Here is a 24,153-nt window from a genome sequence, read left to right on the forward strand (position 1 = left end):
ACTGATGGGGCAGCCAGAACGTCAGCACCGTGACAGTGACCCTGACCAGCAGATGACTGAATGGGTAAGGAGTGAAGGAGCTGCTCTGGCTTGAAGGCACAGCCTCAACTTTGGCAGGCAGTCCTTCGCTTGTGTCCCACTGCTCATTTTCCAACGCATTACTTTGTTGCTTCGGTATCCAGGAAACCTCATTACGAAGGTATGTGACAGCCCCTGATAATAGATGTCTGTGGCAAAATAATTGATCCCCGTTTGCAGTGGTGATCTTTAATGCTCATAGGGCATGGGAGGTTATTAGACGGCAGGCACCCTCTGATGGGCTCCAGCGTAATACGTTACCAGACAGCAATGTGCCACCTATCTATCACTTACAAAATAATGTCATCCCTGAAAAAGGGCCTGGCAGCTGGGGTTAGGGGAGGAAGGGTGTTTAATTATATTTGTGGATGAAAAGATGTCCTGAGAAAAGTGTGCAGCCTGATTATTTATTGGCTGTTCAGAAGCAGTCAACACAATATAAGGAAAACATCGGGCTCTCCAATACGGTGGTTCACATTGCTGTTACAGACTCTAGCCTTGAAATCAAGTTCAAGCTGAAGAACAAAATTACCTCCTGCAATATGTGGTTTACTTCTGGAAATGAAAAGGGTAAGAGACGCATTAGCAATGTTGGCATTAGTGGAGGCAGCTGTTTTTAGATATTTGGTATTTCAGGGATGTGAGTTTAGCATCATTACTAGAAGTACAGCTTACTATATTGCTCTGCTAACTTTCCAACAGTGAGCAGATGGTTACCCTATTACCAACCATTTTCATTTAACATATTGTAATGATTTATATACCACATGTCACAGAGCAAAGTAAAAACAGTCGATGGTAACTAATTAGTTGAATGTGAAGATGCGTATCTCAAGGTATATACCCTTATTGTAATAAAATTTATTCTTCTTGGTTGTTAATAGGTGTAATGTGTGGTGTAACAGAAATACTGGTGGCAGTTAAATGTGAACCATCATGTCACTTTACCATTGGGACAGTACTGGCATCATTAACATTTCCTCCAGCACTCCCTTACATGCCTATTTTATGAATGATGGTGCACAGAGGACAAATCATAACAATCCATTATGCTTCTCTACCAATCCTTCTTAAGTGTATTTCAAAGTACTTTATAAATCTTAATATATCAGATATTGGCTCATATTGCAGGACAACATCTGGAGAGGGTGGAAGTAGGAATGTTGCCTGGCAGAGAGAAAAGACAGAGCTATCATAAAGACAGAAATGGATTTAAGGGAGAAAATGAAAAGAATCACAAGGTTTTCAAGGGAGTTTGCAAGGAAGAAGCAGGCAACTATTGACAGTAACATGAACATCAGAGTCAGAAGATAGGTTCAGAGGAAGAGTGTAACTTTAGAAACCTGCCCTGCACAGCTAGCACGTGGGCAGGTGTATGAACCATGTATTGCACTATCCTTGGTACATCCTAAGGCCTGATCAGACGTAACCTACGGTATGAAGCTATGGATTATCTGCCTTATTCTGAAATGGTTTTTGTTCACTTTTTAGCTTATTTCAAAGTGGTGCCACCACCCCAGATATGTCAAAATAATTGTTAGTGAAGTACAGCTGGGTTACTCCGGAATATAGCAGCATTTCCATCATGAAAGTCTGGATGAACTGTTGTGTGAGCAACCAGGTGCTGTTGACAGACTGACTCTAAGGCTCCAAGGACTCAGTATGCTGCAGAAATTACAGGTGGTCTCATTCAGGAGTGGCAGTACGTCAAGAAGTTCAGCAGTTCCTGCTCTCTCCTGGTATCATTGGGACACCTCTTGCTACTCAGCATCCTTTCATTTCTACCGTATTCCGCAAACCTTGCGGGACACAGCCCATTGTCCTGCAAAGGGCTGCAGCCAGCACTACGCTTTCCTGAATGCGTCAGCAGCCAGACTTTCTCCTGGGAATGCGACCTGCAGTGTAACACCTTGTCTCCTTTTGCCTGACCGTACTGCTCCCTGCTAAAATTGCAGCATTGCCATTTGTTTCTGTAGCTCTTTCCTTACTTTTCCATGGAGCAGATGATAATCTATGGGAACAGAATTACAGCAGTGTTGAAAAATTACCCTGTAGTTCAGCCCAGTTAACAATATGCTTCACCCATGTTTTACTGAGGATTTTTCACTACAGCCTGCTGTGATCAAATAGGGACTGTCATGACTGATTCCCTTTGTGCATGGGTCACTATTACTGCTGAGGCACAAAACTCCCAGAGGGACTCCAGAGGGAATGGTAAGAAGGGTCCTGCAGACCCCACATGATGATACTATTAAATCTTGACCTTTACTAATTCACTTTCTAGTTTCTGAGTAGGTGTGACTGTAACACTGGACTGAACAGAACTGGCTGCTTTACATCAGCTCTGTCATACAGACATGAAACAGGATGAACAGACTGAGAGGTGTGGGTATTTTGTAATTTTTTTTTAAAATAGAAGCTGGGATAGCTTCTGACTTCTGTCCTCCCTTCTTCCATTTTTTTCCCCTTTTTTTCCTTCTGTCGTCTCTTCCTTTTCATCACTTGTTTTCTCTCATTCCTCTTACATGCATTTGAAACTCAATGGGTTAAAAAGGGTAACTTCACTCAAATTACTCCTGATTTACAGGATGGCACCTGAAACTAGTATCAGGACTGGTCTCTTGCTTCAATACTTAACTTTTAGCATATAGGGAGTGATACAGAGGTGATACAGAATTGTACTATGGCACCATTTTAAAGGGAAATTAGAGGAAAGGTAGTGGAGTTAACTCTCTTAGCTTGAGATGGTTTCCCAGATCACAGCTGAATGATGGGTGAAAGAAAAAAAACAACAACAACAACAGAAAAAAATTAGCAGAGAGAGAGAGAGAGAGAAACATCACCTATGTCAAGACAAAGTACGTGGATATTTTGGGTTCAGGTATTACTTTCTGAGGCACTTCACACAATGAGAAGTGTCCAGGAAAAATCAGCTCCTAAGCAGATGCAATCAGGTACTGACATGAACAAAATTAATGGCAGGCAATACCACCACACTAGTACCCATGGAAAGGATCAGAATGTAAACTTAAAAAAACCCCAAACCAACCCACACCTAAAATATGGTAGTTCCTGTTACTTGTGAAATAGTTAGAAATTTTTAAACTTCATGTGATAATATGTTGTTCCACTCCAACTTCAACCAGAAGGACATCCCTGTGCCAGGAGTCATTTGTATATGTGATACAGGAGATCCTTAAGCTTATTTCAGTGTTTGCTTTAAATTGCACTCTTTTCAATTTGAAAGCTTAAAGGAAGAAAGTTTCTGCAAGCTATTGGAGTCACTGAATTTATTCAGAAAGGCTCTTTGGATTGCTTTCCAGCGTACAAAGCAATACAGAAAGAAAAATCCTCATTTCTTTCATCGGGATTTTTATCTCTACTCCTTTAATATTCAATGGCAAAATGAATTATACTACAAAAAGGCTTGATGCCTCTCCTCAAAAACCCTGATCCTGCACGATACTGAGCTTCCTTGAAAGACAGCTGGGGGAGATCAGTATGGAAATACTTGATATCTTGCAAAAAAGAAAAGATGACCAGATGCTAGTGAGCAAAGGCAGAGAGTGAAACCTGGTGATTTAAACCCACTGATTTCAAAAGCACATAGCAGAATGAGAGTCCTAGACAGCATTCAGACTCCTCTGCTCTGCTCACCCTTCCAGCCACTGCAACTGAGGCTGCACTGAGCTGATGGACAGGACTTGTGTTACCAGGATGGAGGCTGGAAATCAGTATTATCCAAACACAGGCAGGAGTAAAACCCACCCAGGACACCTGTACTGAGTAAACCCCTGGAGACTGCTCATGTGTGAATAAACACCATGGCCATTTAATTATTTCAGCTCCTGATGAACCTAGATTTGCTTACAGAAAATGAAGGACTATTTTCCTTAGTGACATATTACAGTAGATATATTAAAATGCAAAAATTGCACTTGGGACTTACTGATCAATTGACATGCTCTTAAATACACGTTTCTTTTTCTTTCTTGTTCTCTAATGAGTTTATAATTTAATCAGAGAAACTGCTAGGTATTCAGTCATCTCCTTAAAAGCTTGAAGCCTACATGTCTTAATATTGGTGGTCTCGTTTTGAGCTGAACATCAATGAAAACATTTTCCATTATAAACAAAACTACAGAATTTCTATATATTACCACTTCCCTAGGGCAAAGTTCTGCTTTTGGGTACATTACAGAGGGACATTATCATATCGTGTTGCCAAGTGTATGACAGAGTAACACAGCGATTTACTCCAATTAATCCACCCACATCTGCATCTGCAGAATGAGCCAGAGGATGGGACCCAGCACAGCCCAGCCTGCCCGGTGGAACTGCCTGCCTGAAGCTGCAGGGTGAGCTCCCACTCAGGGCAAGGGCCCTCACCCACCCCAAATCCACGACAGCCTCAAAAGCAGATCAGGCTCACAGCTGGCAGGAGGGGCAGGCTGACCGAGAACACAAAAAAGCCCCAACCCCTAAGTAGCAAATATATTTTCCTTCAGATAATTTATTCAGATGCTGAGATGGATTTAAATTTAGAATAGATAATGTGAGAGCGAGGAACTGTTAAAACTGAGGTTACTTTTCATTTGCGTACTGTGATTTAGAGGTTTCTATTGCAGCTGGAACTGCAACCGCAGCTGAGACACCGTCAGAAAACCCTGGGGCTTAAATACAGAAGCTTCAAGGAGAGAAGAGTATAAAAATAAATTCCAAAGGGCTTAATAACATTGTGCAGAGACTGGATATTCTGGTGTCAGAAAGAAACTGGTGGCTCTTAGATCAAAACCTAATCATTCAAAAGCAATAAGAGCCTTTGTTTTACCCAGCCAGTCATTCTGTTACCCACTGGGACCGTGGTTTTTACAAGCATGCTGAATTACAGTTAATTTACAGTGTATAAATGCACATGTCACTGACAATATAACAGTTGGAGCAAAAATACTTCAAAATTAACATGGTTAAACCTTCAGCAGTTGGATCCAAAATCTGCTAGGAACCTTTAGCTTGACTTCAAAGGAATTATTATCAGCATTTTACTGAACTTCTCCTACAGCACTAAGTTTAAAACTGGGAGCTGTACCTCACTGCTTACTGCCAGGACTGTCCTTCATGTGGAATTGAAGACAGGCAGAGCCTGCAGACAGGTCAGGCCACCTCTGCAGGCAGCACAGTGAAAGAAACCTTCCTGAGGCTGTGGCACAGGACACCCTCTGATCCTCTGCAGCAAGGCCAGACGAGGGGGAAATGTCTGCTCTTTCTTAGCTTCCCATCCCAGAAGATTTTATTTATGCATTAGTCGACCTTTCTAGCTGTTAGGACCATCTTGCTTCAGCAGTTAATTAACACAAGTGCCATAATTTAATACAACTAATGCTACTTTATGCCCTTTAATGTACCTTCCATTAGTGATATTATTGTAGTATTACCCTGTAAATTAAAATAAGATCAAGAATAAGAGAGGCTCTCTTTAATTAAGGTACTGGCGCACTGCATCGTCCATTATTCACTAGAAAAAATCACCCTGATTTAGTGAAGCAGACCATCAGTAAGTCAGAATTAGTTCATGTGGATTATTAGGTTTCTTGAATAATGTGAGCACAATGGGGTTGCTGAAATTGCTAACAGCCACGTTTCCTTTTTTTCATCACCTTAATAAATACACAATGGAACTGGTAAATTGAAGAAGAATAAACTGGTGGTAATAGAGGAGGAAAGGCATTCATTGAGAGTACACAGATTTTCATCTCTAATGCAACATACATCAGGCTTATTTCACACCAAAATGCAAAGCAATGACAAAACAAACCTATATTTAGTAGGCAAATCTCCAACCTATAATTCATTGTGAAGTATTAACCACCCCAGACAGTATCCTGTAAATTTAACATAGTGGCTTTAAGATAGATGCTTTTCACTATCATTGATGTTTAAAACAGAGTGAGAAACAAATTACATTTTATGCTGCCTTTAGAAATGTGCTATTATGAGCTTTGGTGATTTTTAACTATACTTGACCTAGAGGTTATGTTTTTCAGAAAATGGACTAGCTTTAAAGTGCATCTGGCAGCATCCCTCATCCACTACATGTCAAGCTCCTTAGTAAACCTCCCTTTGTGTCCTGTCTTCATGGAATAATCTAGTCTAGTTTTACCAAATTTATATAAGTAGCTGCGTCTCAAAGCCCAGAATATGAATCTTGGTAGCAAAACAAAATAATTTTGTAACAATTTCCAGTTAACATTTTAAATTAAGGAGCAAGAGCTGGAAAGCTCAGCTGAACTGGGAACAGTGGCTCAACTGCCCCTGTAACCCTTGCTTCCCTATGCTCAGGGCATGCCAGGGCACATGCTGGGAATGTTGATTAGGAGACTTCGGTGGGGAGAGGCCATAATGTTTCTGGAAGAGACAAAAAATACCAAAAACTAGGTAATGGGGCTTATTGCAATTGGTGCCACTAAACAACCCGCTGTGTACTGCAGCCCCACAGCTACTGAGCAGCAAGCAAGCCCTAAAGACTTTAACAAGGAAGGCTCGCTAGATATTGAAGGAAATGGCACCAAATCCCAAAAGAGCTGTTCTTCTCATTAGCAGAAAAGTGATAATAATTCACATGAATCTAATCTAGTGAGGTACTATTACACATCAGATACTTCTTTTAAAGCACATGTCCAATTACTGCAGAATTTAGACAACAAGTATCAGCATCAGATAAATTCTCTGTACAGTCACGCTTCATTTCTGTAGATAATTTTTCACAAGATTGGTGAACCCCAGATGTGCTTACAAGGTTTCTGTTTCTAATTTGCATGCAATGCACTCTTTTTTAATCCTTCAGATGCTTTCTTTGATAAAGTAATGATAATCTAATTGAAGTCAGACTAAGCTCCAAATGGGTTTTCAGATGAGGAACGGGCTTTTCCTGAAGCCTAAAGACGCACAAATCCTGAGCTGTGATATGATGCCTCAGTAGAGCTAACCTGTGTGGAGCCCAGTGGAATAAATATACACATTAAATAGGTGTTATTTTTTTTATTGAGTCTAATTTTACCAAACTATTTCAAACAGTATCTTAAGCTGTTCATGATCCACTTAGCCCTCCCAGGAGACTTCTGAAAAATAATTTACAAAGTAACTAATGAGCATTGCAAGAAGAATTCTTAAAACAGCAACATCTATTTTAGATTTTCAAATGTTGGAGTAGGAATTCTGTATGTATGGATATACTGTTTGTGTGGACTCAGAAGATTGTAACTGCATGTTAAATCTTCAGACCTATGAAATGTATTTTGATGATTTGATTTTTGCTACAGGAATGACAAAAATATTGCCAGCATTGTTTTTTATAATCACTGTTGCTATTTTTTTCACTCAGTTCTGAGTCTGCAAAGAAAGTCCCTGGCCTTCCAAGATAGATTAGCTTTTCTGCTTGTTTTCATAGATAGATTCTCTCTAAGAGAAAGAAAAAAAGTTTTTTAAAAAGGAAGTCTTAAACCCTTATAGGAAAAACAGAGGAGGAAGAAAAGGTATATTAGACTGGCGAGTGAATTGCTAATTGAGGTGATCCCATTTATTTCTTCTAAACAATTTGGCATCCAAGCCCCATATAAAGGGATCACCCTCCTGCTTGAGGGCATTCAGTCAATTGCTAGTTTGAGTTGGGAAGAAAATTTCCTGATAGGAATGTCACTGCAGTTATTATTTTTAGGACTACAGCACTTGATACCAGCCTCAGCTTGCCCTGGAGGGAACCATTTGTCTTGAACCCAGCTGAAAAATCATCTTTGTTATATTCAAATCAGTCTATCTAAAACACTTGGGTTTTTTCCATTTTAATTCAGCTTCTCTGCATTTCAGAGCTAATTAAAGTACAAGGCATGGACTCTAATCTTCACTGCTTTCCTTGTTCACAGACAGACCTAGTGGGAAGGGTTTGTGCAAGGGCTGCTGTATCAATCACAGCTCACATTAGAGTCCTGGAAAGGTCAAATGATAAAACAGAATCTCTGTTTTTATTTAACTGCCACTGGATCAGTGACTGCCTAAGAGAAGAAAGTGTCCCACTGCAAGGGTGAATTCCTGAGCCAACACATGAACAATGCCATCCTGCCTGTGAGAGCCAGGGCTCAAGATCCAAGGCGAATGCCAGTGAACACCCAGACCTGGTGCCACTGAGTCAGAAACTTCTGGTATGAGAGCAATGGCCTTCAGCTGAGACAGATTTCCAAGGAACTTTGGCAGAAAATATCATCTTGTTTGGGGAAATAAACAGTTTTGAATACCTTCTCAAATTAAACACACATAACTGTTTCTAAAGTTATATATTCTCTTACCTTCCATATACCCTTATGTCTGAAATTGCATAAAAGTAGCGTGCCAGGTGTTGCTCATCTACATATATTTCACCAGTTGCTGGCCTAAGCAGTCTTATCCTCAGATCTGTGATGGTAAAGAAATCTCTTAACTTCTTGGTGGTGTCAAGCTGGCCATAAAGAGAAGCCATGTTATGAAGCCGAGGTCCAGCAAAAAAAGCAAATCTGTCTTTGATTTCAAAGTGGATTATTTTACTATTTGTCATGTACCCGGTAGAGTATTCCTCTGTGCAAATGATTTCTAGGACTGTGTGCTGTGATAAATCCCTCACTGATTTTGGATCCATGTGAAAAGCATCTAAGCAGTCTGTGGCATAGTATTGATAGGGCTGCCAAGTTCGTCCATAGTCGAGTGACTTCTCCAGGATCATTTGGTCTGGACGGCCAGATTCAAAGGTGATAACTATGTTATCTGTAAGCTCAATGGTTTTGTTCCAGGAGAGTGTAATATTAACATGAAGAGGCTTCGGATAGTCCTTCCAAGTTGTGGACTGCCAAAACGTGGAGGGGTGTCTTCCTTCCAGATCGAACATCAGTTCTGGAGGATGAGCCAGTTCTTGGGTACTCGCATCACATTCATTATTGCACATGTAGGGATTCCCCTGGAAAAGAGCAAAGCAGTGTTACAAGGGGCACCATGGAGGTGAGTGTGACACGTGTTTCTTGACTGAGGACTGCTTTTCTCCAGGAGGGAAGCCAAGAAAACACAAATGCCTGCAAGTAATAACTTTATCTTAATGAGATTCATCCTGGATGTTTTACCTGTTAAAGTAAATGTACAAACGCAACATAGAGAGTACCCTCGCTTCTGTAATATAAACAATTTTCTTAGTATATATTAAAGAAAAAAAAAGCTTATTTACCCTGAACAGCTTGGACCAGGGATTGAGTCACAGAAGACTAAGAACAGTATGCAAGTCTCTAATAGCTCAGTAACTCCAACTCTTAGAAATAAGCAGCAGCCAAAGAGAATTTCTTTTTGAAACAAACATGTTCCTCAGAGCTCTGCCCAAAGGAGAACTAATTTTTAGGACAAGTGTATTTTGCTAGCAGTGCAGCCTTTGTATACTCGGTATGAGCCAGTACTCAGTACACTTTCAAGTTTCCTTTCACACAGGTGGGAAATTTATCATGCTTAACTTGTGCTCCCAGCTCAACACTGCCTTGCCTTAAAACACTTACACTTGCAACCAAAAGCCATTAGAAAAAGAGTGTTCTGTCAGCTCCAGGGCTTGATTCAGGTATCTGCCATCTTATTACAGGGAACCCAAGTACTTCAGAAAAGACTTTTCATGAGGCACCAGGTTCAATTTATCAGGACAAGATAATCCAGCACTTGATTAGGTGGGAGATGTCAATGGCTCCAGCTGGAACACTGCCGAGGTGGCTGGAGCTCTGAACTGAGGGTTGAGTTAAAAACAGCAACAAAAAAACTTGCCAACAGTGCACAGCTTTTACTGCTGCTTGTCCTCTGAAGCAAGGTGAAAGTGAATTATTCTCTTTCTGGTCTTTTGATGCATTAACTTTCACACTACAATCTTCTGCTTCTTCACAAAGGCTATTTTGTCTGCAGATTGGGGATATCTTGCAGCATAGTTGCCAAGATATCAGACCCTGTAGGCTGCACTGAATCACGTATATCTAATTTCAGCTTTCATCAGTACATTAGTATTTTGCTACTTGTTCATTCTGTGTTTGTTCCAGAGAGAAACTGCTGCTCTGTATCATTCCCTCTGCCTGACACTGGGATTGTGGAGGAAGCCTCTATTCACTGATAGTCAGCACTGCTGGGGAAAAATATGCACATGCCTATACCTAGCAGAGCTGGATGAGGTCATTAATGTAGCTGTTATTGTCATTAATCAGAGTTCCCTACACCTGCCCTGAGAAGAGAACAAGCCCTGGCACGATGATCAACCTTTTATTTTCTTATAACTGCAGTTATACTTCTCTCCATCTCAAAGCCTGAGGGCAATGAAGCGACTCAATGCTATCCAGTGTGGAAAACAGGTTTCAAACGTGAGTTTCCACCTTGGCCACTGCTCTGCTCCTTGATATAGTCCCACGAAACACAAGCAAAAGAACTTCTGCACTCACTTTGACCTCCCCACTGGCAACTTCCTCTTACCTGGGCTGGAAAATACTATTTTCTTTCTCTGTCCTTCTTGTTAATACAGCTGAATGTTAAAACTGACAACGATTCACTGGGACTGGAAGTTAGGGGAAGAAAAACACTACAAGACAACAAAAAGGGTTATTTGAAAACCAGCATGCTGCTTGTTACACCAACAGCTTCAAAGCATGCAGCTGTAACTGGAAAGACTCTGCAAAATATTGTCTATAATCTGTTACAGCTCTGATTTCAAGCTCATGGTTGCTATTTCTCTGCCTTCCTTTTGAATAAAACAGTGAAAATTAAAAGTAAGTTTCAAGCAGAAGAGAGAAAACACAGAATTTTTTAATATTTATGTTCCATTTAATATATCAGATACAAATGCCAGAATTTGCTAACTTACACAGGCTTGTTTTCCTGTGAAAATATACATATTGTGAAACCTGTAAGGTTCTGGACCCTTTGGCTATATGTAAATATCAGTTTATCAGAAGATGCTCAGGTGGCATAAATCACACCTGAGGTTGTGCAGAAAAATCTGGTCACTTATATCTTTGTACCTCTAACCTATGTGCTTTATGCTTCTGCTTTGGCAAAAGCAACTCCACTGGGCAGTCACAGGTATCAGAACCCAGGAAATAAATGCTCCCATGTAGCCAGACAGGTGCATTAAGCACTGCTGAGGGATGGCTTTAGTTTCCTGCTCCACAAGCAACTGCTGAGTCTGTTGTGATTCTTTGTGCTAAAAACTAAAGCCACTCTGATCCGTTAGTCCCTGGATGCTGGAGGAAGCATGTTTTATGACTTCCAGCAGCTAACCCAGGTTGTATGGGATGTAGTGTTTCTTTCTCTGTATTAGCTGATTTATTTTACTCCCTTTGCCTTTAATCTTTTGCTTTTTAGCAAAAGCTTAGATGCCAACAGAATCAGAGAATGACTGGGAGAGGGGCTCTAAAAGCACCCCACAAATTAATGTGAATCCAGTATGACAATGAAAGCTGGTAGCCCTAGCTTGCAACAGAAATGCAGCCTACAACTATGTGCACAGAGCTTTTGAGGGAAAGATGAGACTTTTCCAATTACTGGCAGAGTATTGTGAGGAATAGGTCAGAATCACAGTGCTGTCCTGTCCTGCACCTGAAACTCTTACCAGTGGTAACAGTGGTGCCACAGATTGCCACTGAAACACCAGGGCAAGGACATCACTGCAAATGAGAATCCTAATAAAAGCTTCAGGCATGTCTTCACCAGTAAACTGAATTATTCTTTAAATTTTATGGCACAGAATTCTCTTTTAAGAGGTGAATGATTTGATGACACCAAAATAACCTGTGTGGAGTTCAAGTGCTTGAAAAACAAAATTAGGAGAAAAAAAATCTAAGCTGCTTATAAGCCAATAAAATAAATGTCCTGAATTCTAACAGGAGGAGAGAAATTATGAGTTTATGTAAATTCCCCTCTGTCTACTGACATGACAATTGCTGATGTAATTTTGAAATATTTAACATAATTATTGCTTCAGAGGCTTGGAATCAGGTTCCCATTTTCTCTATTAACAACTTGGCTTTCAACTGCTTCTAATTAATCTTAAATGTAATTTGCATGGTAAGTCATACTTACATTACCAAAACAGTCTAAAAGGGTCTTACTCTACACAAACGTCCCTCAGTACATGTTAATATGAAAACAATTAATTTAACTGGGATTAGTTACATATTTTAATGCCTTGATCTCTATGATAATCCTCTTTAAGACTTTTGTCTCAGTAAAATGAATACAACAAAGACAAACTTTGCCCAATTTGTGAAAACTAAGATCCGTCTGTGTTGGGGCCATCTGAAGGACCAAAGCATTAGCATCTTTAAGTAATTTTGTTCCTAGCATGCAGCTGTAAATAGATCTTCATTTAAGCCTTCCAAGAAGCAGCTCTTCAGTAGGACAAGGTGGAAAATATTTATAACTTTTTAAAATGATATTTAAGCCATTAGGAAAGTTCTAAATAATTAAATATTGATATGTACTTCTAAACACTTTATTGCCAATTAGCATAAAAAGTAGCTGAGTCTTTCCCAACACCACAACCATGACCACCTAAAAGAAACCCACTGTTTTCCTGTACAGTAATGGGAGATTGATATTAGATAGCTCCTTGCAGGCAGGCAAATTAAGCTGCTATTGATTTTGGTTTTGGCTGCTCATGGAATTGAAAATATTACTGAAACTACTGACATAGTCCAAGTGTTGGCTTTAGGAGGTGCCTGATTTGCAGGCACAGTGAGGACATGTGGCTGTATCACAGGACTTGATCACATTCTGCCCAGGCTGGAAAAAGCAGAGTTACCTGAGAAGCTCCTGAGCAGGGCTGACTGGTCCCAGCAGGTTTCCCCTCAACTAGCTGGATTTAGTTTGTTTTAGCACACAGCATTGTTCCTTTTTGCCAGCCAGCTTGAACTTTTATAGTGGTATTGGAGGTGCTCTGCAAGTGTCCCTGGCTGGGACAGGGTGCTGGGGATGGCCTTGCTCCCCCCTGGGCAGCAATGTGTCTTACCAAAGTCCTCTCCAGGAACAGCACGGTGACCCTAGAGTGTGGATTTAGGTAAAAACACAGGTCCAGCAGTAGTGTGACTTCTGAACATCAGCAAGGGAGCAGCTGCAGCACTGCTGCTCAGGTGGAGCCTCTGGTCTCTCACCTGTACAGCCCACACACAGGCTCAGGGCTCGACAGAAGATGTTGCTTCTTTAACTGTGTTCCCTGACCATGTTAAGACCTCATGGACTTTCTCACTCAGGAACAAAGACAGAGGGGCTTAACTCTTCTGTAGCATGAATACTGGAAGCTGTATCACAGATTACATGCTGTAATGGACACCTGGCTAAATCCCTACAGAGGATTATAACTTGCATTTTCAAACTGGTGAAGGCTGCTGAGGTCAAGCTGGCTGAGATTTTAAGAAGAACCAAAATAAACTTTCAAGAAGTGAGTCACTGCAACTGATTTTCATACCGCTGCCACAAGGTAATTAGATCAGATGCACAAGACAAGAAATAAATACAGCCTCACTTATGTCTGGAGTGTGGCTGTGTGGTAAATTACTACATTCAAGTCACACTTTTGTAAATTATAATAGAGTACTTCTGTTTTCCTTTTCAAAAGATCATGACAATTAATTCACTTGGTGCATGCTGTACATTGTAGGTGATTAATTAGACAGTAACAGCTAACAGCAGCAATTGCCCTAATGCTTACATTTTACATGTGGTTTCTAACCAGGAATTACTTGTTTACTGTGACAGAGCCAGATTATGAAACCATTAATTGTGATATACTACTTATTAGGTGGTGTTCTGCTAAGGGCAAACAGTCAGGGAGGTGGAGGATTGGCAATGCCCAGGACCTGGTGCATGATCATTGATGTTATCAGAGCCACTACATCCATTAGCTGATTTGAGAGCATCTCAGTCAATGTCTGCAGAATTATTGCTGCAATGACGACAGGAATGGCTGTAGACAAGAACATTTTACCATCAACAGCCTTTCATCACTGCAGTGACAGCATTTTAAGTTAAAGTTAGGACAGAAAAAGTGCTAAAATCTGAGTGGAAGATTTGATGCTTTTTCAAGATCTCCCAAGCGAGGGCATCTGGATGCCCAGACTAGCACTTTGAACTCTGAGCTGCAGGCTGAGCAATGTACATTCTTCATAATGAGCAAAAAAGAAAATAAAAGCATGTTTAAATCAATACCTTCTGGGGAGACTTAAAAAGATTAAACCAGGGAGGATGTGACTGGCCAAAAATAGACAATAATGCTTAACAACTTCATGCACTTTTAAGCTTGAAAGTACATTGTAGATTATGGCCCTGATCCTGCAACAAACTTGGTGTAAGAAGGCCCTAGTAATTCAGACTTTAAAAATATATTGAAATCTCTAGAAATCTGGCACTTTGCTGTATGGCACACAAACCTAGCTAATCATTCTTTATGAGAACACCTCCACAAGGTATGGAATCCTATACCAAATTTACATATAGATGCAGAATTAGAAAGAAATGCCTCTGCATGATGAACTCGGTAATCCCTGATTATATTGTACAGTTTCTTGCAAAGCCTTTTGGTAGGTCATGTGAAGGTATTCCTGGCATACAGAGTAGTTCTCAGATTACTGCCTCTTCAATACTATGTATTGAAAATGTTGCACAGGAAAACATTTTCACATTTGCAGCACCAAATGCATTGTTGCATTTGCCAAAAGCATTTACTTCCTAGCAGAACATTCTCTATTTTTAGTAACTAGAAAATGTTTTTGAAAATGATTTTCAATTTACTCTATGAGGCAAATGGAGTTTTGTTCCCACTGTAATATTTTTTACCCACTTCTGGGGAGTGAGAATCCTTCTTTTCCTCACTGGTAGCTTTCTGCTGCTGAAACTGTCCCTGATGTTGGCAACTGTGCTGATGTAACTTTGGCCACTTGATCATTCTGGCATAACCTTATGGCAGATCTTACTGGCACTGACCCCAGTGCAGTTTTGTTATTTCAGAAACTCAATACTGGTGTTTTCCTCTTGCATCAGCAGGTATCTGGCAACATAATCACTTTCCTATTAACAGCTTTTGCAGCGTCATGACACGCCTGATGCTGGGACCCCACTGTGCTAGCTCTGGCTGAAAAATATGGCAAATGTTCCAAGAAAATGGAGTTTCTTTTATACCAGAATTATACCTGGATTTAAGAAACCGAAATCCTAGGGCGTGTAATATCCCCTTCTCTCGGAACAGCTGTCCTGGGTAAAGCACCCCATCCATGAGAGCACTCCTTGGACAAGGCAGCAGAGGGTATCCATCTCCAGCATCCTGCTCAGCTCACATCAGTGCATTTTTGTCTAAGCCAGTTTTCCAGCCACGCTGCTGCCCTGCAGGAGCTCTGGCAAGGAAGCTGTGCAGGAGATACAGGGGGTGTCCTCAACTGGGAATAGCTTATACTGCCAGTAACAGCCTTATGTTTTGTGTTCTGATACACCTCTCATCTTGCTCACTTTCTGATTATTTTGGACTATCCATGGATTAGAATGGGAGCTATTGAGGAGGTAGAAAGGAGAAATCTAAACACTACAACTGAAAGGTGCCATTCCATAGCAAGGAAAAGCCAGTGCAGAGGAAAGTTGGTCCATTATCACAAACAGATGTTATTGTTGATCACAGTCATCATGGAGGGAATTTGAGCATCAAATCTGAGAAATTATATCATCCTGGTGGGGATAGGAGAAATCAAGGTGCCAGAAACACTATATATATATATATATATATATATATATATGGGGAGAGAGAGAGAGAGTTGTGTTTTTGTTTGGTTTTTTTTTTTTTTTTTGTCCCTCTGTAGTTATAAATTATTGTGTCCAGAGTTTTGAGCCAAAAAAGAAAACTGAGCATACCAAAAAGTCTGAGAAACAGGTTTTGATATCATGGAAGACCCTCTTAATGTCTCTGGCCAGCCCCACCTGGGAGCAGGGGTTGAGGTCCCTGACCAGCCCCACCTGGGCCCCAGGCCAGATCCTGTTTCAGCTTAGGCTGAGCTCTCCACCTGGGCCTTTCTTCATCTTAGGCTTGTGTTGCAGCCCTGGATCCCTCTCTCCTCCTGAGCGGGCTCCCTCAGTGACCCTGATGTGCCCACTCATTGTACCTGGGATGCCTGATGGGATGTCAGTGTGTCCCAGCTGTGCTCTGGCTGTGTGGGATGCTGCTGAGGTGGCTCTCTGATGGCACATGCTCCCCTGCTGTTCCCTGGCACCTGCTGAGGGATATGCAGGGACTGAAGGGATGGCCACAGCAGAAAGGCAAAACTTCTCTGCTTGCCCATAGGGTGCTATGTAGAGCGGAGCTCTTCATACTAGTTTAGTATAAAATCAAATCATGAGATACCAAATCATGGGAATTCTGTGCTAGCAAAAATTTCTGGAAGACTCCTGGTGTGAGGAAAGTGGAACACTGCAATCTGGGTGGGCTCCTGACCCTCCCGTGCAGGGCACAGTGCCTGAGCTGTGTGAGAGTGCCAGGAGGGACTTTTCTGGTACACATACAACTGAGTATGTAGATATAACTAGTTCTGTGTTTTTACTGCCTATAGGCAAAGTGAAGAAATGTGCCTTGTAATAATGCTAGAGGCAGGTGGGTTGTAAATGGATTTTGCTTCTGCAAAGGGTTGTTAGGTTTCAAACTGGTTCCCAACAAAGCTCCATCTCCTGTCTCTATGGCCCCACTCCTGTGGTAAGGGTTTCTTTGTCCTTGTGGTGGACAGCTCTGGATTAATAACTGTGGAGGCTTGTGCAAAGTACTGAAGCCACAAGTTCTGGCCAGGATGAAAATTTCTACCTCATTTTTGTGTAAATCAAAGGAAGTGAGTGGAACAGAGCACTGATGTGATGTTTAACTGAGGAGTTGCAACAGTGTTCAGTGCAATCCTATCCTGTGCTAATTTCAGTAAATGCATCTTATTTGGACACCTCTCTATGCAGTGTATTCATCACAGTCCTAAAAAAGTCATGTATGTACAAAATGCCATGTCAGGTTAGGAGTGAGCAGTATAGAAACACAAAAATCCTAAAGATAATGGAAAATAAATGTACGGCGTTGTAATGACTTGAATGAAAACTACATGGCTCAGGATCTCTCCATTAAATGAAAGAACCATGATTTTTGCATATATAGTTTAAAAGGAATTACAGTGAAAAGTTTTCATCGAGCTGTTGCTGGTTAGCTATATCTTATTATGGTAAGATATTGGATATAACAGAATGGATTTATACCAGTTTAAAAATCTTCTGTCCGTAGCAGATCTGGACTAAAACTCTCCATTGTTGAACTGCCACTTAAGTAGCTTAATGATAATGCTGAATGAACGATTCACTTATTGAGAAAGATGTACAAAGCTCCTTATTCTTTTTTCTCTTGGCTGTGGTATTTTTCAATCCAGTAGCTTTCTAAAATGCTATGTAGCTCATTAACATCACTTTATTAATTATGTGACTTTCTACCAAAGCAGACTGTCATAGCTTTTTTATAGCACATGTCTATTCTACAGTGTCCAAATATTTAGGGAAGAACTGCTGAATCCTATTAAACTTGAAAAGTATTTTACAAAATCACATACAAAAGTGTAAAGTGCAAAACAACAAACTATTCTAAACAAGCACAGGATTTTTTTGTCTATTTCTACTGTATTTAAGTATAGACTGTTCTACTGTATTTAAGTATAGACTGTTCTACTGTATTTAAGTATAGACTAATAAGAAAAGCCTGCATTATTACAGACAGTTATTATAAAGCAAATAATATAATTTTTTTTAAAAAAATAACATCCATTTAACCACTTTACTACTGGTTTCTGTGCAAGTTCAAACAAGGTAGTACTAGTCTGAAATGTTAATGTCCCTCTAGGATTATGTAAAAACAACTTCAGCACTTCTATGTATTTCACACAATAGCTCAATTTACGTGTTAGGCTTGGCTGACTGATCAACGTTGTAATATGCTTTACAATTAGTGTTTAATAAATATGGAATTTTCAGATCAGTGAAGCTCAAATTATGGTTACAAAGCAGTATCATGTAGTTTCAAAGGGGTGATTTTGAGGTCACAGTGCCAAGGGTGGGTGCATGTGTATGCAGACAGGCCCAAAGGGCTCCCAGCCATTCACCTGCTGCTCTCTCCTTCAGCTCAGCAAAACGACCAAGGGCAGCCAGTAATTTTTCACTAAATTAAAATCAGGCTGCTCTTTAAAATAGCTCAGACATCATTCTTCTGGGTTTGAAGGAGAAGGCCTTAAAAAAATTGGAAAACAATTTAAGAAATGTTGTTGTGCAACTTTTCTGGTCCATCAACCTCCAGTGGATCTCTTTCCTTCAAAATTGCACCTTTGCCATGGTCTCAGTCCTGCCTCAAGTGAGCATTATCCTCACATGTAGCAATGTGCTGCTTGCTCAGCCCTCCCCCTGTTTGCCTGCCCCTGAAATTCTGCTGGGGAGATGATGGTCTCTGAGCTGGCAGCTTCTCTCTAAGCACAAATTTCCTACAAATTTGGGAGATCCCACATTATTATGCTGCTGTATTGGTGAGCTGGATGTGTCTGAAAAACAAGTACTTTTTTCCCCAGTCTAAAGTATTTCACTGAGTTAGGTCTCTGTTCTCTGCACTGCTTGGCCAGAAGAGTACTGGTACTTCCAGAAGGGATGCAACAACTGGGAATGAAGTGAAGCAGTGCAGATAGATTCACTGGCTTAAGGGTAGCATGAAAATGCACCCTAATAGTGAACAAAGAGCTAAATTATGTCTATGCTGTTGTACTCATTCTTATCTGTTAAAAGATCATTTACATACAAAAATAGCTACTTGCATGTGCAGGTGTTATTTATGTTGAAGAAGACTACTCAGAGGGTGTACGTGTCTGTTGCACTTAGTCACAACCATTTCTGTCCCAACAAAATGAATTTCACTATATATGTCCCCCACCAAGGCATTATTACAATTATATTCTTACAAAGAGCAGCAGGATTTAGAACAACAAAGTCAGATTATTTCCTTTCTGAGATGTAAACATAACACCTGAAAATGCTTACCCTGGTCTGCACTGCAGGTATTGCTGTTGCAATCTCAAAAATCTAAATTCAGGTATGAAGAATTCTGGTTTTTCTACTGGCAGTATTTACACATCTGTATGAGCATGCTTTATATTTTTAATTTGCTTCACCTGGTAATTTTATTCTTTCCTGAAAGTAAAACTGTAGAATATGCTACAGCTGGGAAGTACAGCAGTGTGATAGAGGGTATATCATGTTGTGTCATTGTGATTGCAGGTTTTATGTTTTACTCTGAATACTGGCAGACTGTGTTAGTGGAGATAGCCAAAGGCACTGTACCAAGCTGTTCTGATTGACAAGAAGTTTATACAAAACTATTTTCATGCCCAGAAATGCACAACTCCTGTACTAGGAAGTAGTTAAAAGGGAAACTAACAAAAGCAAATCACGAACCTTACCTAGGTTTCACCCTCAGAAACAAGATCTCTTAATTTATTTCTCACTTGTAATTTTCACCAACTTAAAGAATGCTATTTGCTTGCCTAGATGTGCAGCTACACAGTCATTTTGCAAAATCTGTGGGATATTGACTATGAATTATGGCAAGACAATGAGCAGAAGAAAACCAAATCCTCCATGGTATTCATTAATGCTTGCCTGTGACAAACCACTGTCAGCTTTAATAGCTTTCCTGGGGTGATTCCTGCTTCCTCTGTGGGAGACTTTCGAGATTGCTAAAGAGGATTCCTAAGTAGTGGAAGTAGTAGCAATAGTTAAATAACTTTCATCAAATGTAATGCAAAACATAGTTAGAAAAAAGTTATCTTCGATTTCTTTTTATTTCTTCTTAATCTTCTTAGAACAGATGGTCTAATCAAATACCTGCACAACCTACACTAAGTAATGTGTGTATTCACTAGAGCATTACCAAAACAGTGAGCTGATGTTTTACTAATCACCCCAATGAGAGAAATGCTGAGTGCCATTCCATAAACAGTTAATTTCCCAAAGCTGGACTAACTTTTACTTTGTTATAATTGAAATTAGACAGCCAAGGCAGGCTGTCTCCCCCAGCTCTGACAGTCCTTTATTTTGCATGCTATCACATCAGTTTGAATAGGATGTAGTGTAGTAGTTATGAATAAGGATAGCAAAACCAGGTCACTTAAGGCTGTAAAAAAACTTTCAATCCACATTTATGTAATATTGCAGATTTATGTAATGTTTTGCATACTACTTTTTAGCTCTGAATATCCAAATGACTTACAACCATGTTCAGCTGCCCACAAAGTTGCAGGTGGGGGGAGATCAGACAAAGAGGTGAAGTAATTAGTGCTCAGACAAGTGGTGGCTAAGTCAGACCTTTTTCCTATGCCTCACAGGCCTTTTTTTCAAAGAGATTTTTTTTTTATTAATTATTTTTTTTCCAAGGGAAATCTTTTTACTCATTCTATGGCTAATGCCATAGAGAAAAGAAAGTGCAAAGCCAGACAACAAATAAAAAGGACTAAAGAGACAGAATAAATTCTTTTCTTGTTAGGGATGTCTCAGCTGTGCTTTTGGGACTGTCTGCATCTGTAGGCACTGTTCATCCTACTCCAGAGTATTATTGATTCTATACTTGTGGATCTCATGTAAAATTGTATTTCTACAATAATTGTAATTTTATTTCTGATTCTTAACATCACTATTATTTTTGACAACGTCAGACCTACTGATACGTCTACTGCCATTTTTAATGTTTTAGAGCAGATGGACTAACACTGAATGTCAAACACCATGGTTAGAATTGCTGATGTTATGCAGAAACACTGTTCTTAATATATATAGCCCCCCTCCCCCTGTCTTATTCTTGCTACAGGATCTGCACTCATTTCTGTTGAATTTGTTAAGTTTTTTGTTACAGGATCCCCAGGCTTAGAGGACTTTTGCATGTATGTGAACCACTTAAAGGAAGAATGAGAAAGAACATAAACAATAATGACAGTTGTAAGTGAAATCAAATTTCACCTCATTTCTCTTAAAAGGTGGGCCACATTGTTTTCCCATCATTTGTGTTTGTCAGGATGATAAAATAAATATTTTTAATGAGTCACAGTGTATACCTACATAATGTGGAATTGTTATAGAAATAAATTTGAATGTTGAATTTCATTATACAGTGAAGGGATGTCTTATTAGTATTCACAATGAATTGTGTGATGTCTCTCCACATTCAAATTAGAGCACATAGTGCTTTGAAAAAGAATAAAGTCACTCATCAAATCCACATTAGGATACTGCACCAATATAAGTAATTCAATCAAAAAAAAATCCCCACATATTCTCTTTTGAGGAAGGATTGCAAACTTTGTGATAAACTGGTAATTTGTTCAGTTCTGTGCTGAAGAATCTAATGTAATTTCCTTTATTTACATATGCCCATAATAAAAAATGACCACACAGCTCTGAAATATATACAATGCCTTCCTAAAATCATTAATACTGTTATCTGCAAATTTATACTTCAGGTATAGTCCGTGCTTGTACTGCCTCCTAACAACCTGTCATTTAAAAAACTTATTTCATCATAGCACACTGGAATATGGAGAAGCCCAACTGGTTGTGTGGCAGTGCTGCTGCAAGGGGAAGCAGAGCAGCTGCTCCTGTCCCATGTAGAGGGCAGGCTGTAATGTCTGCATGATCCCTGCTACTGCCTCAGAGGGGCACCTCAGAGAAAAGGGGATAAAACCAGTCCCCAACAAGATTTCATAGCTTCAGGTACTGTTCCAAATGACACAGAGTACCTCCCAAGTCTGAATGTGGATATTCTACCTAAAGTAAAGCAAGAGCATCTCCTAGCACAAGAAAGGCTTAAGGATAAGGCATGTAGCACTTTCAAGTAACTCATCAAATGTGCAGCATGCAAGTAACTCCCTTGAACTGAGGCAGACTTGTTTCCTGGGTTGATTATAAAGTAATTAAAATCTGAAGAGGCTTCTTTCCCTACAGAGCTGTGGCAAGACTTCTGCAAGCTGGGGTTTCCCTCTGAAATGCCTCCAGTGTAACCAGGAACAGTGATGAATTCATGGCACATGAAATGGGCTCAGGGAACTTCGTTAGTAAGACCAGGGCAGCCTGGAGCATGTAGTGGTGCTGGCCATTTCAATGCTGCTTGCCTACAGGATACTGTGCTGCCAATTCTTTTTCTGTGCTATTAGCCCCTAACAGACATTAAATCTGCATGTGTATGCTAGGACAAAACAACTGTAACTCACAAACATTGTCAAATGAATGTAACCTAAGAAGTGTTTAACTTGAGGTAAGCATTAGGTGGAGGAGTTTCTCACAAGAAGAGACTGAATGCAATTTTTCTATAGTGGTAAAAATAGACTTTCTACAATTGCCTGCTGGGATGCCTGAAGGTAAAGTTTAAGGACAGGGTTTCCTTTTATCCTAATACATTTCAATCTATTACAGAGCAAGCTGATAAGAGAAGCTCTAAGTATGCTTTGTTCAACTATACCACCCTGGGAAGTAATAAATTACAACATATTATGTTCCCTATCACTCCTACCCATCACACATCTTACAGAAGATGTGATAAAGAGAAACACCTTGGATATAGTAATGCAATTAACTGCTGCCAATTGAAATGTGAAAAATTACATTCTCTTATTCTAGCCTGTCTAGCCTCAACTAATTTTGAGCAAAAATGCTGTTTAATGACTTGATGGTTGACTGTATGACTACTTTCCAACAGACTCCGTTTCTTGTGGTAGGTGCAAGAAAGGTCAAAACCTTGCAGCATCCTGCAGTGTCCTGGCTGTGTGGCCCAGAGGTCAGGGGTGTTAAGGGACAGGAGAGTACTGGGACAGCCCAGCTCCACCTTAGCTGCCTCTGTGGGGGGCACAACAGGGACTGCCCCTCCCCAACACCTGGATGTGCACCTGGGCAAGGCAGCATCTGAAGCCAGAAAGGGATGAACACAAGAGAGATGCCTCCATGTGCTCCTACAGGGACTCTGTAATTTAAACAAGCTAGTGCTGCTCAGCATTTATCTTTAAATGGAATTTTAGGTTCAAGTTAGTATGAAAGGAGCTGTATGAAGTGCACTTACTAGAATGAGAAGTATCTGTTTATAAAATGAGTCAATACTTTTAAGGGTGCAAAAATAAAAGACCTCAGAGAAGGTGAGGTACTCTCTCATCTGACAGAGGATTTAAGGCTGTACTATGCTACAAACCAAAGGTATGCAACACTTGCATTTTTTCATATAAAAAAACCTTTGCATATAGCATCTGAGTATTTTCAGGCCCCAATGAAGTGTTTTATGGATAAGAAGTGGCATAGTTCTGCTTATAACAATGTCTTTAGACAGCATATAAAATCACCCTGTTCCACACAGCCATCTGTGATATGTTAATGCAAAAGTAAAAAAAAAAAAAAAAAAAAAAAAAGCAACTTCAAAAGATATGTCCTTGGATTTTTTATTTTTTTTAATTTTCATTTCTCCTAATTTTTCACTGGGCATTTACTGAAAGTGCTGCAGTGAGATCAATGGAAAATAACTCCAAGTTTTAGGTTATAATGGAAGTGAACATAAGGCTGTAAATAATTTTAAATGGATTTGAGATTATTTTTGTGAATTATTATATAGCACTTGAATGCCCCAGTTAATAATATTTCGTGGGCACATGCAAATTCAAAAAGCTGGCCAATAATTAAAATATATATTAGAAAAAAAGAAAGTCTCTTAACGTATCTTTGATTTTAATAACAACTCATAGTGACATAGTAAGGTTATGGAAATTATGTATTAATGTAATTTATTCAAGAAGCTGGAGAGATACTTGTCTTCATCATAGGAGCTACGAAAGCAAAAAAAAAAAAATAATCTGCTGTTTACCTCTCATCTCCTTGCAAACATTTGTGATTCTGTTTCTCTCTACTTATTTGTATATACCCTGCAACACAGTACTGACTAGCTTTTAATCATAGAATCAATTCCTTCATCTGATATTATGCTTA

At 39.9% G+C, this 24,153-nt stretch overlaps 1 protein-coding gene across 7 annotated transcripts in view; it reads right to left on the reverse strand.

The window, feature by feature from the left end:
* Positions 1-24,153, reverse strand: part of NTNG1 (netrin G1) — a 153,682-nt gene that overhangs the window by 79,044 nt on the left and 50,485 nt on the right. For all 7 annotated transcript variants that reach the window (XM_088060604.1, XM_088060600.1, XM_088060598.1 and 4 more), the window contains exon 3: positions 8,418-9,058. In XM_088060604.1, coding sequence (XP_087916730.1) covers positions 8,418-9,058 — 641 coding nt within the window. The remainder of the gene's footprint in view (positions 1-8,417; positions 9,059-24,153) is intronic.

Source organism: Pseudopodoces humilis, chromosome 10 (genome assembly GCF_049639895.1).
Source record: "Pseudopodoces humilis isolate 2021_Gansu_Grassland_sample_001 chromosome 10, ASM4963989v1, whole genome shotgun sequence".
NCBI classification, from domain to species: Eukaryota; Metazoa; Chordata; class Aves; order Passeriformes; family Paridae; genus Pseudopodoces; species Pseudopodoces humilis.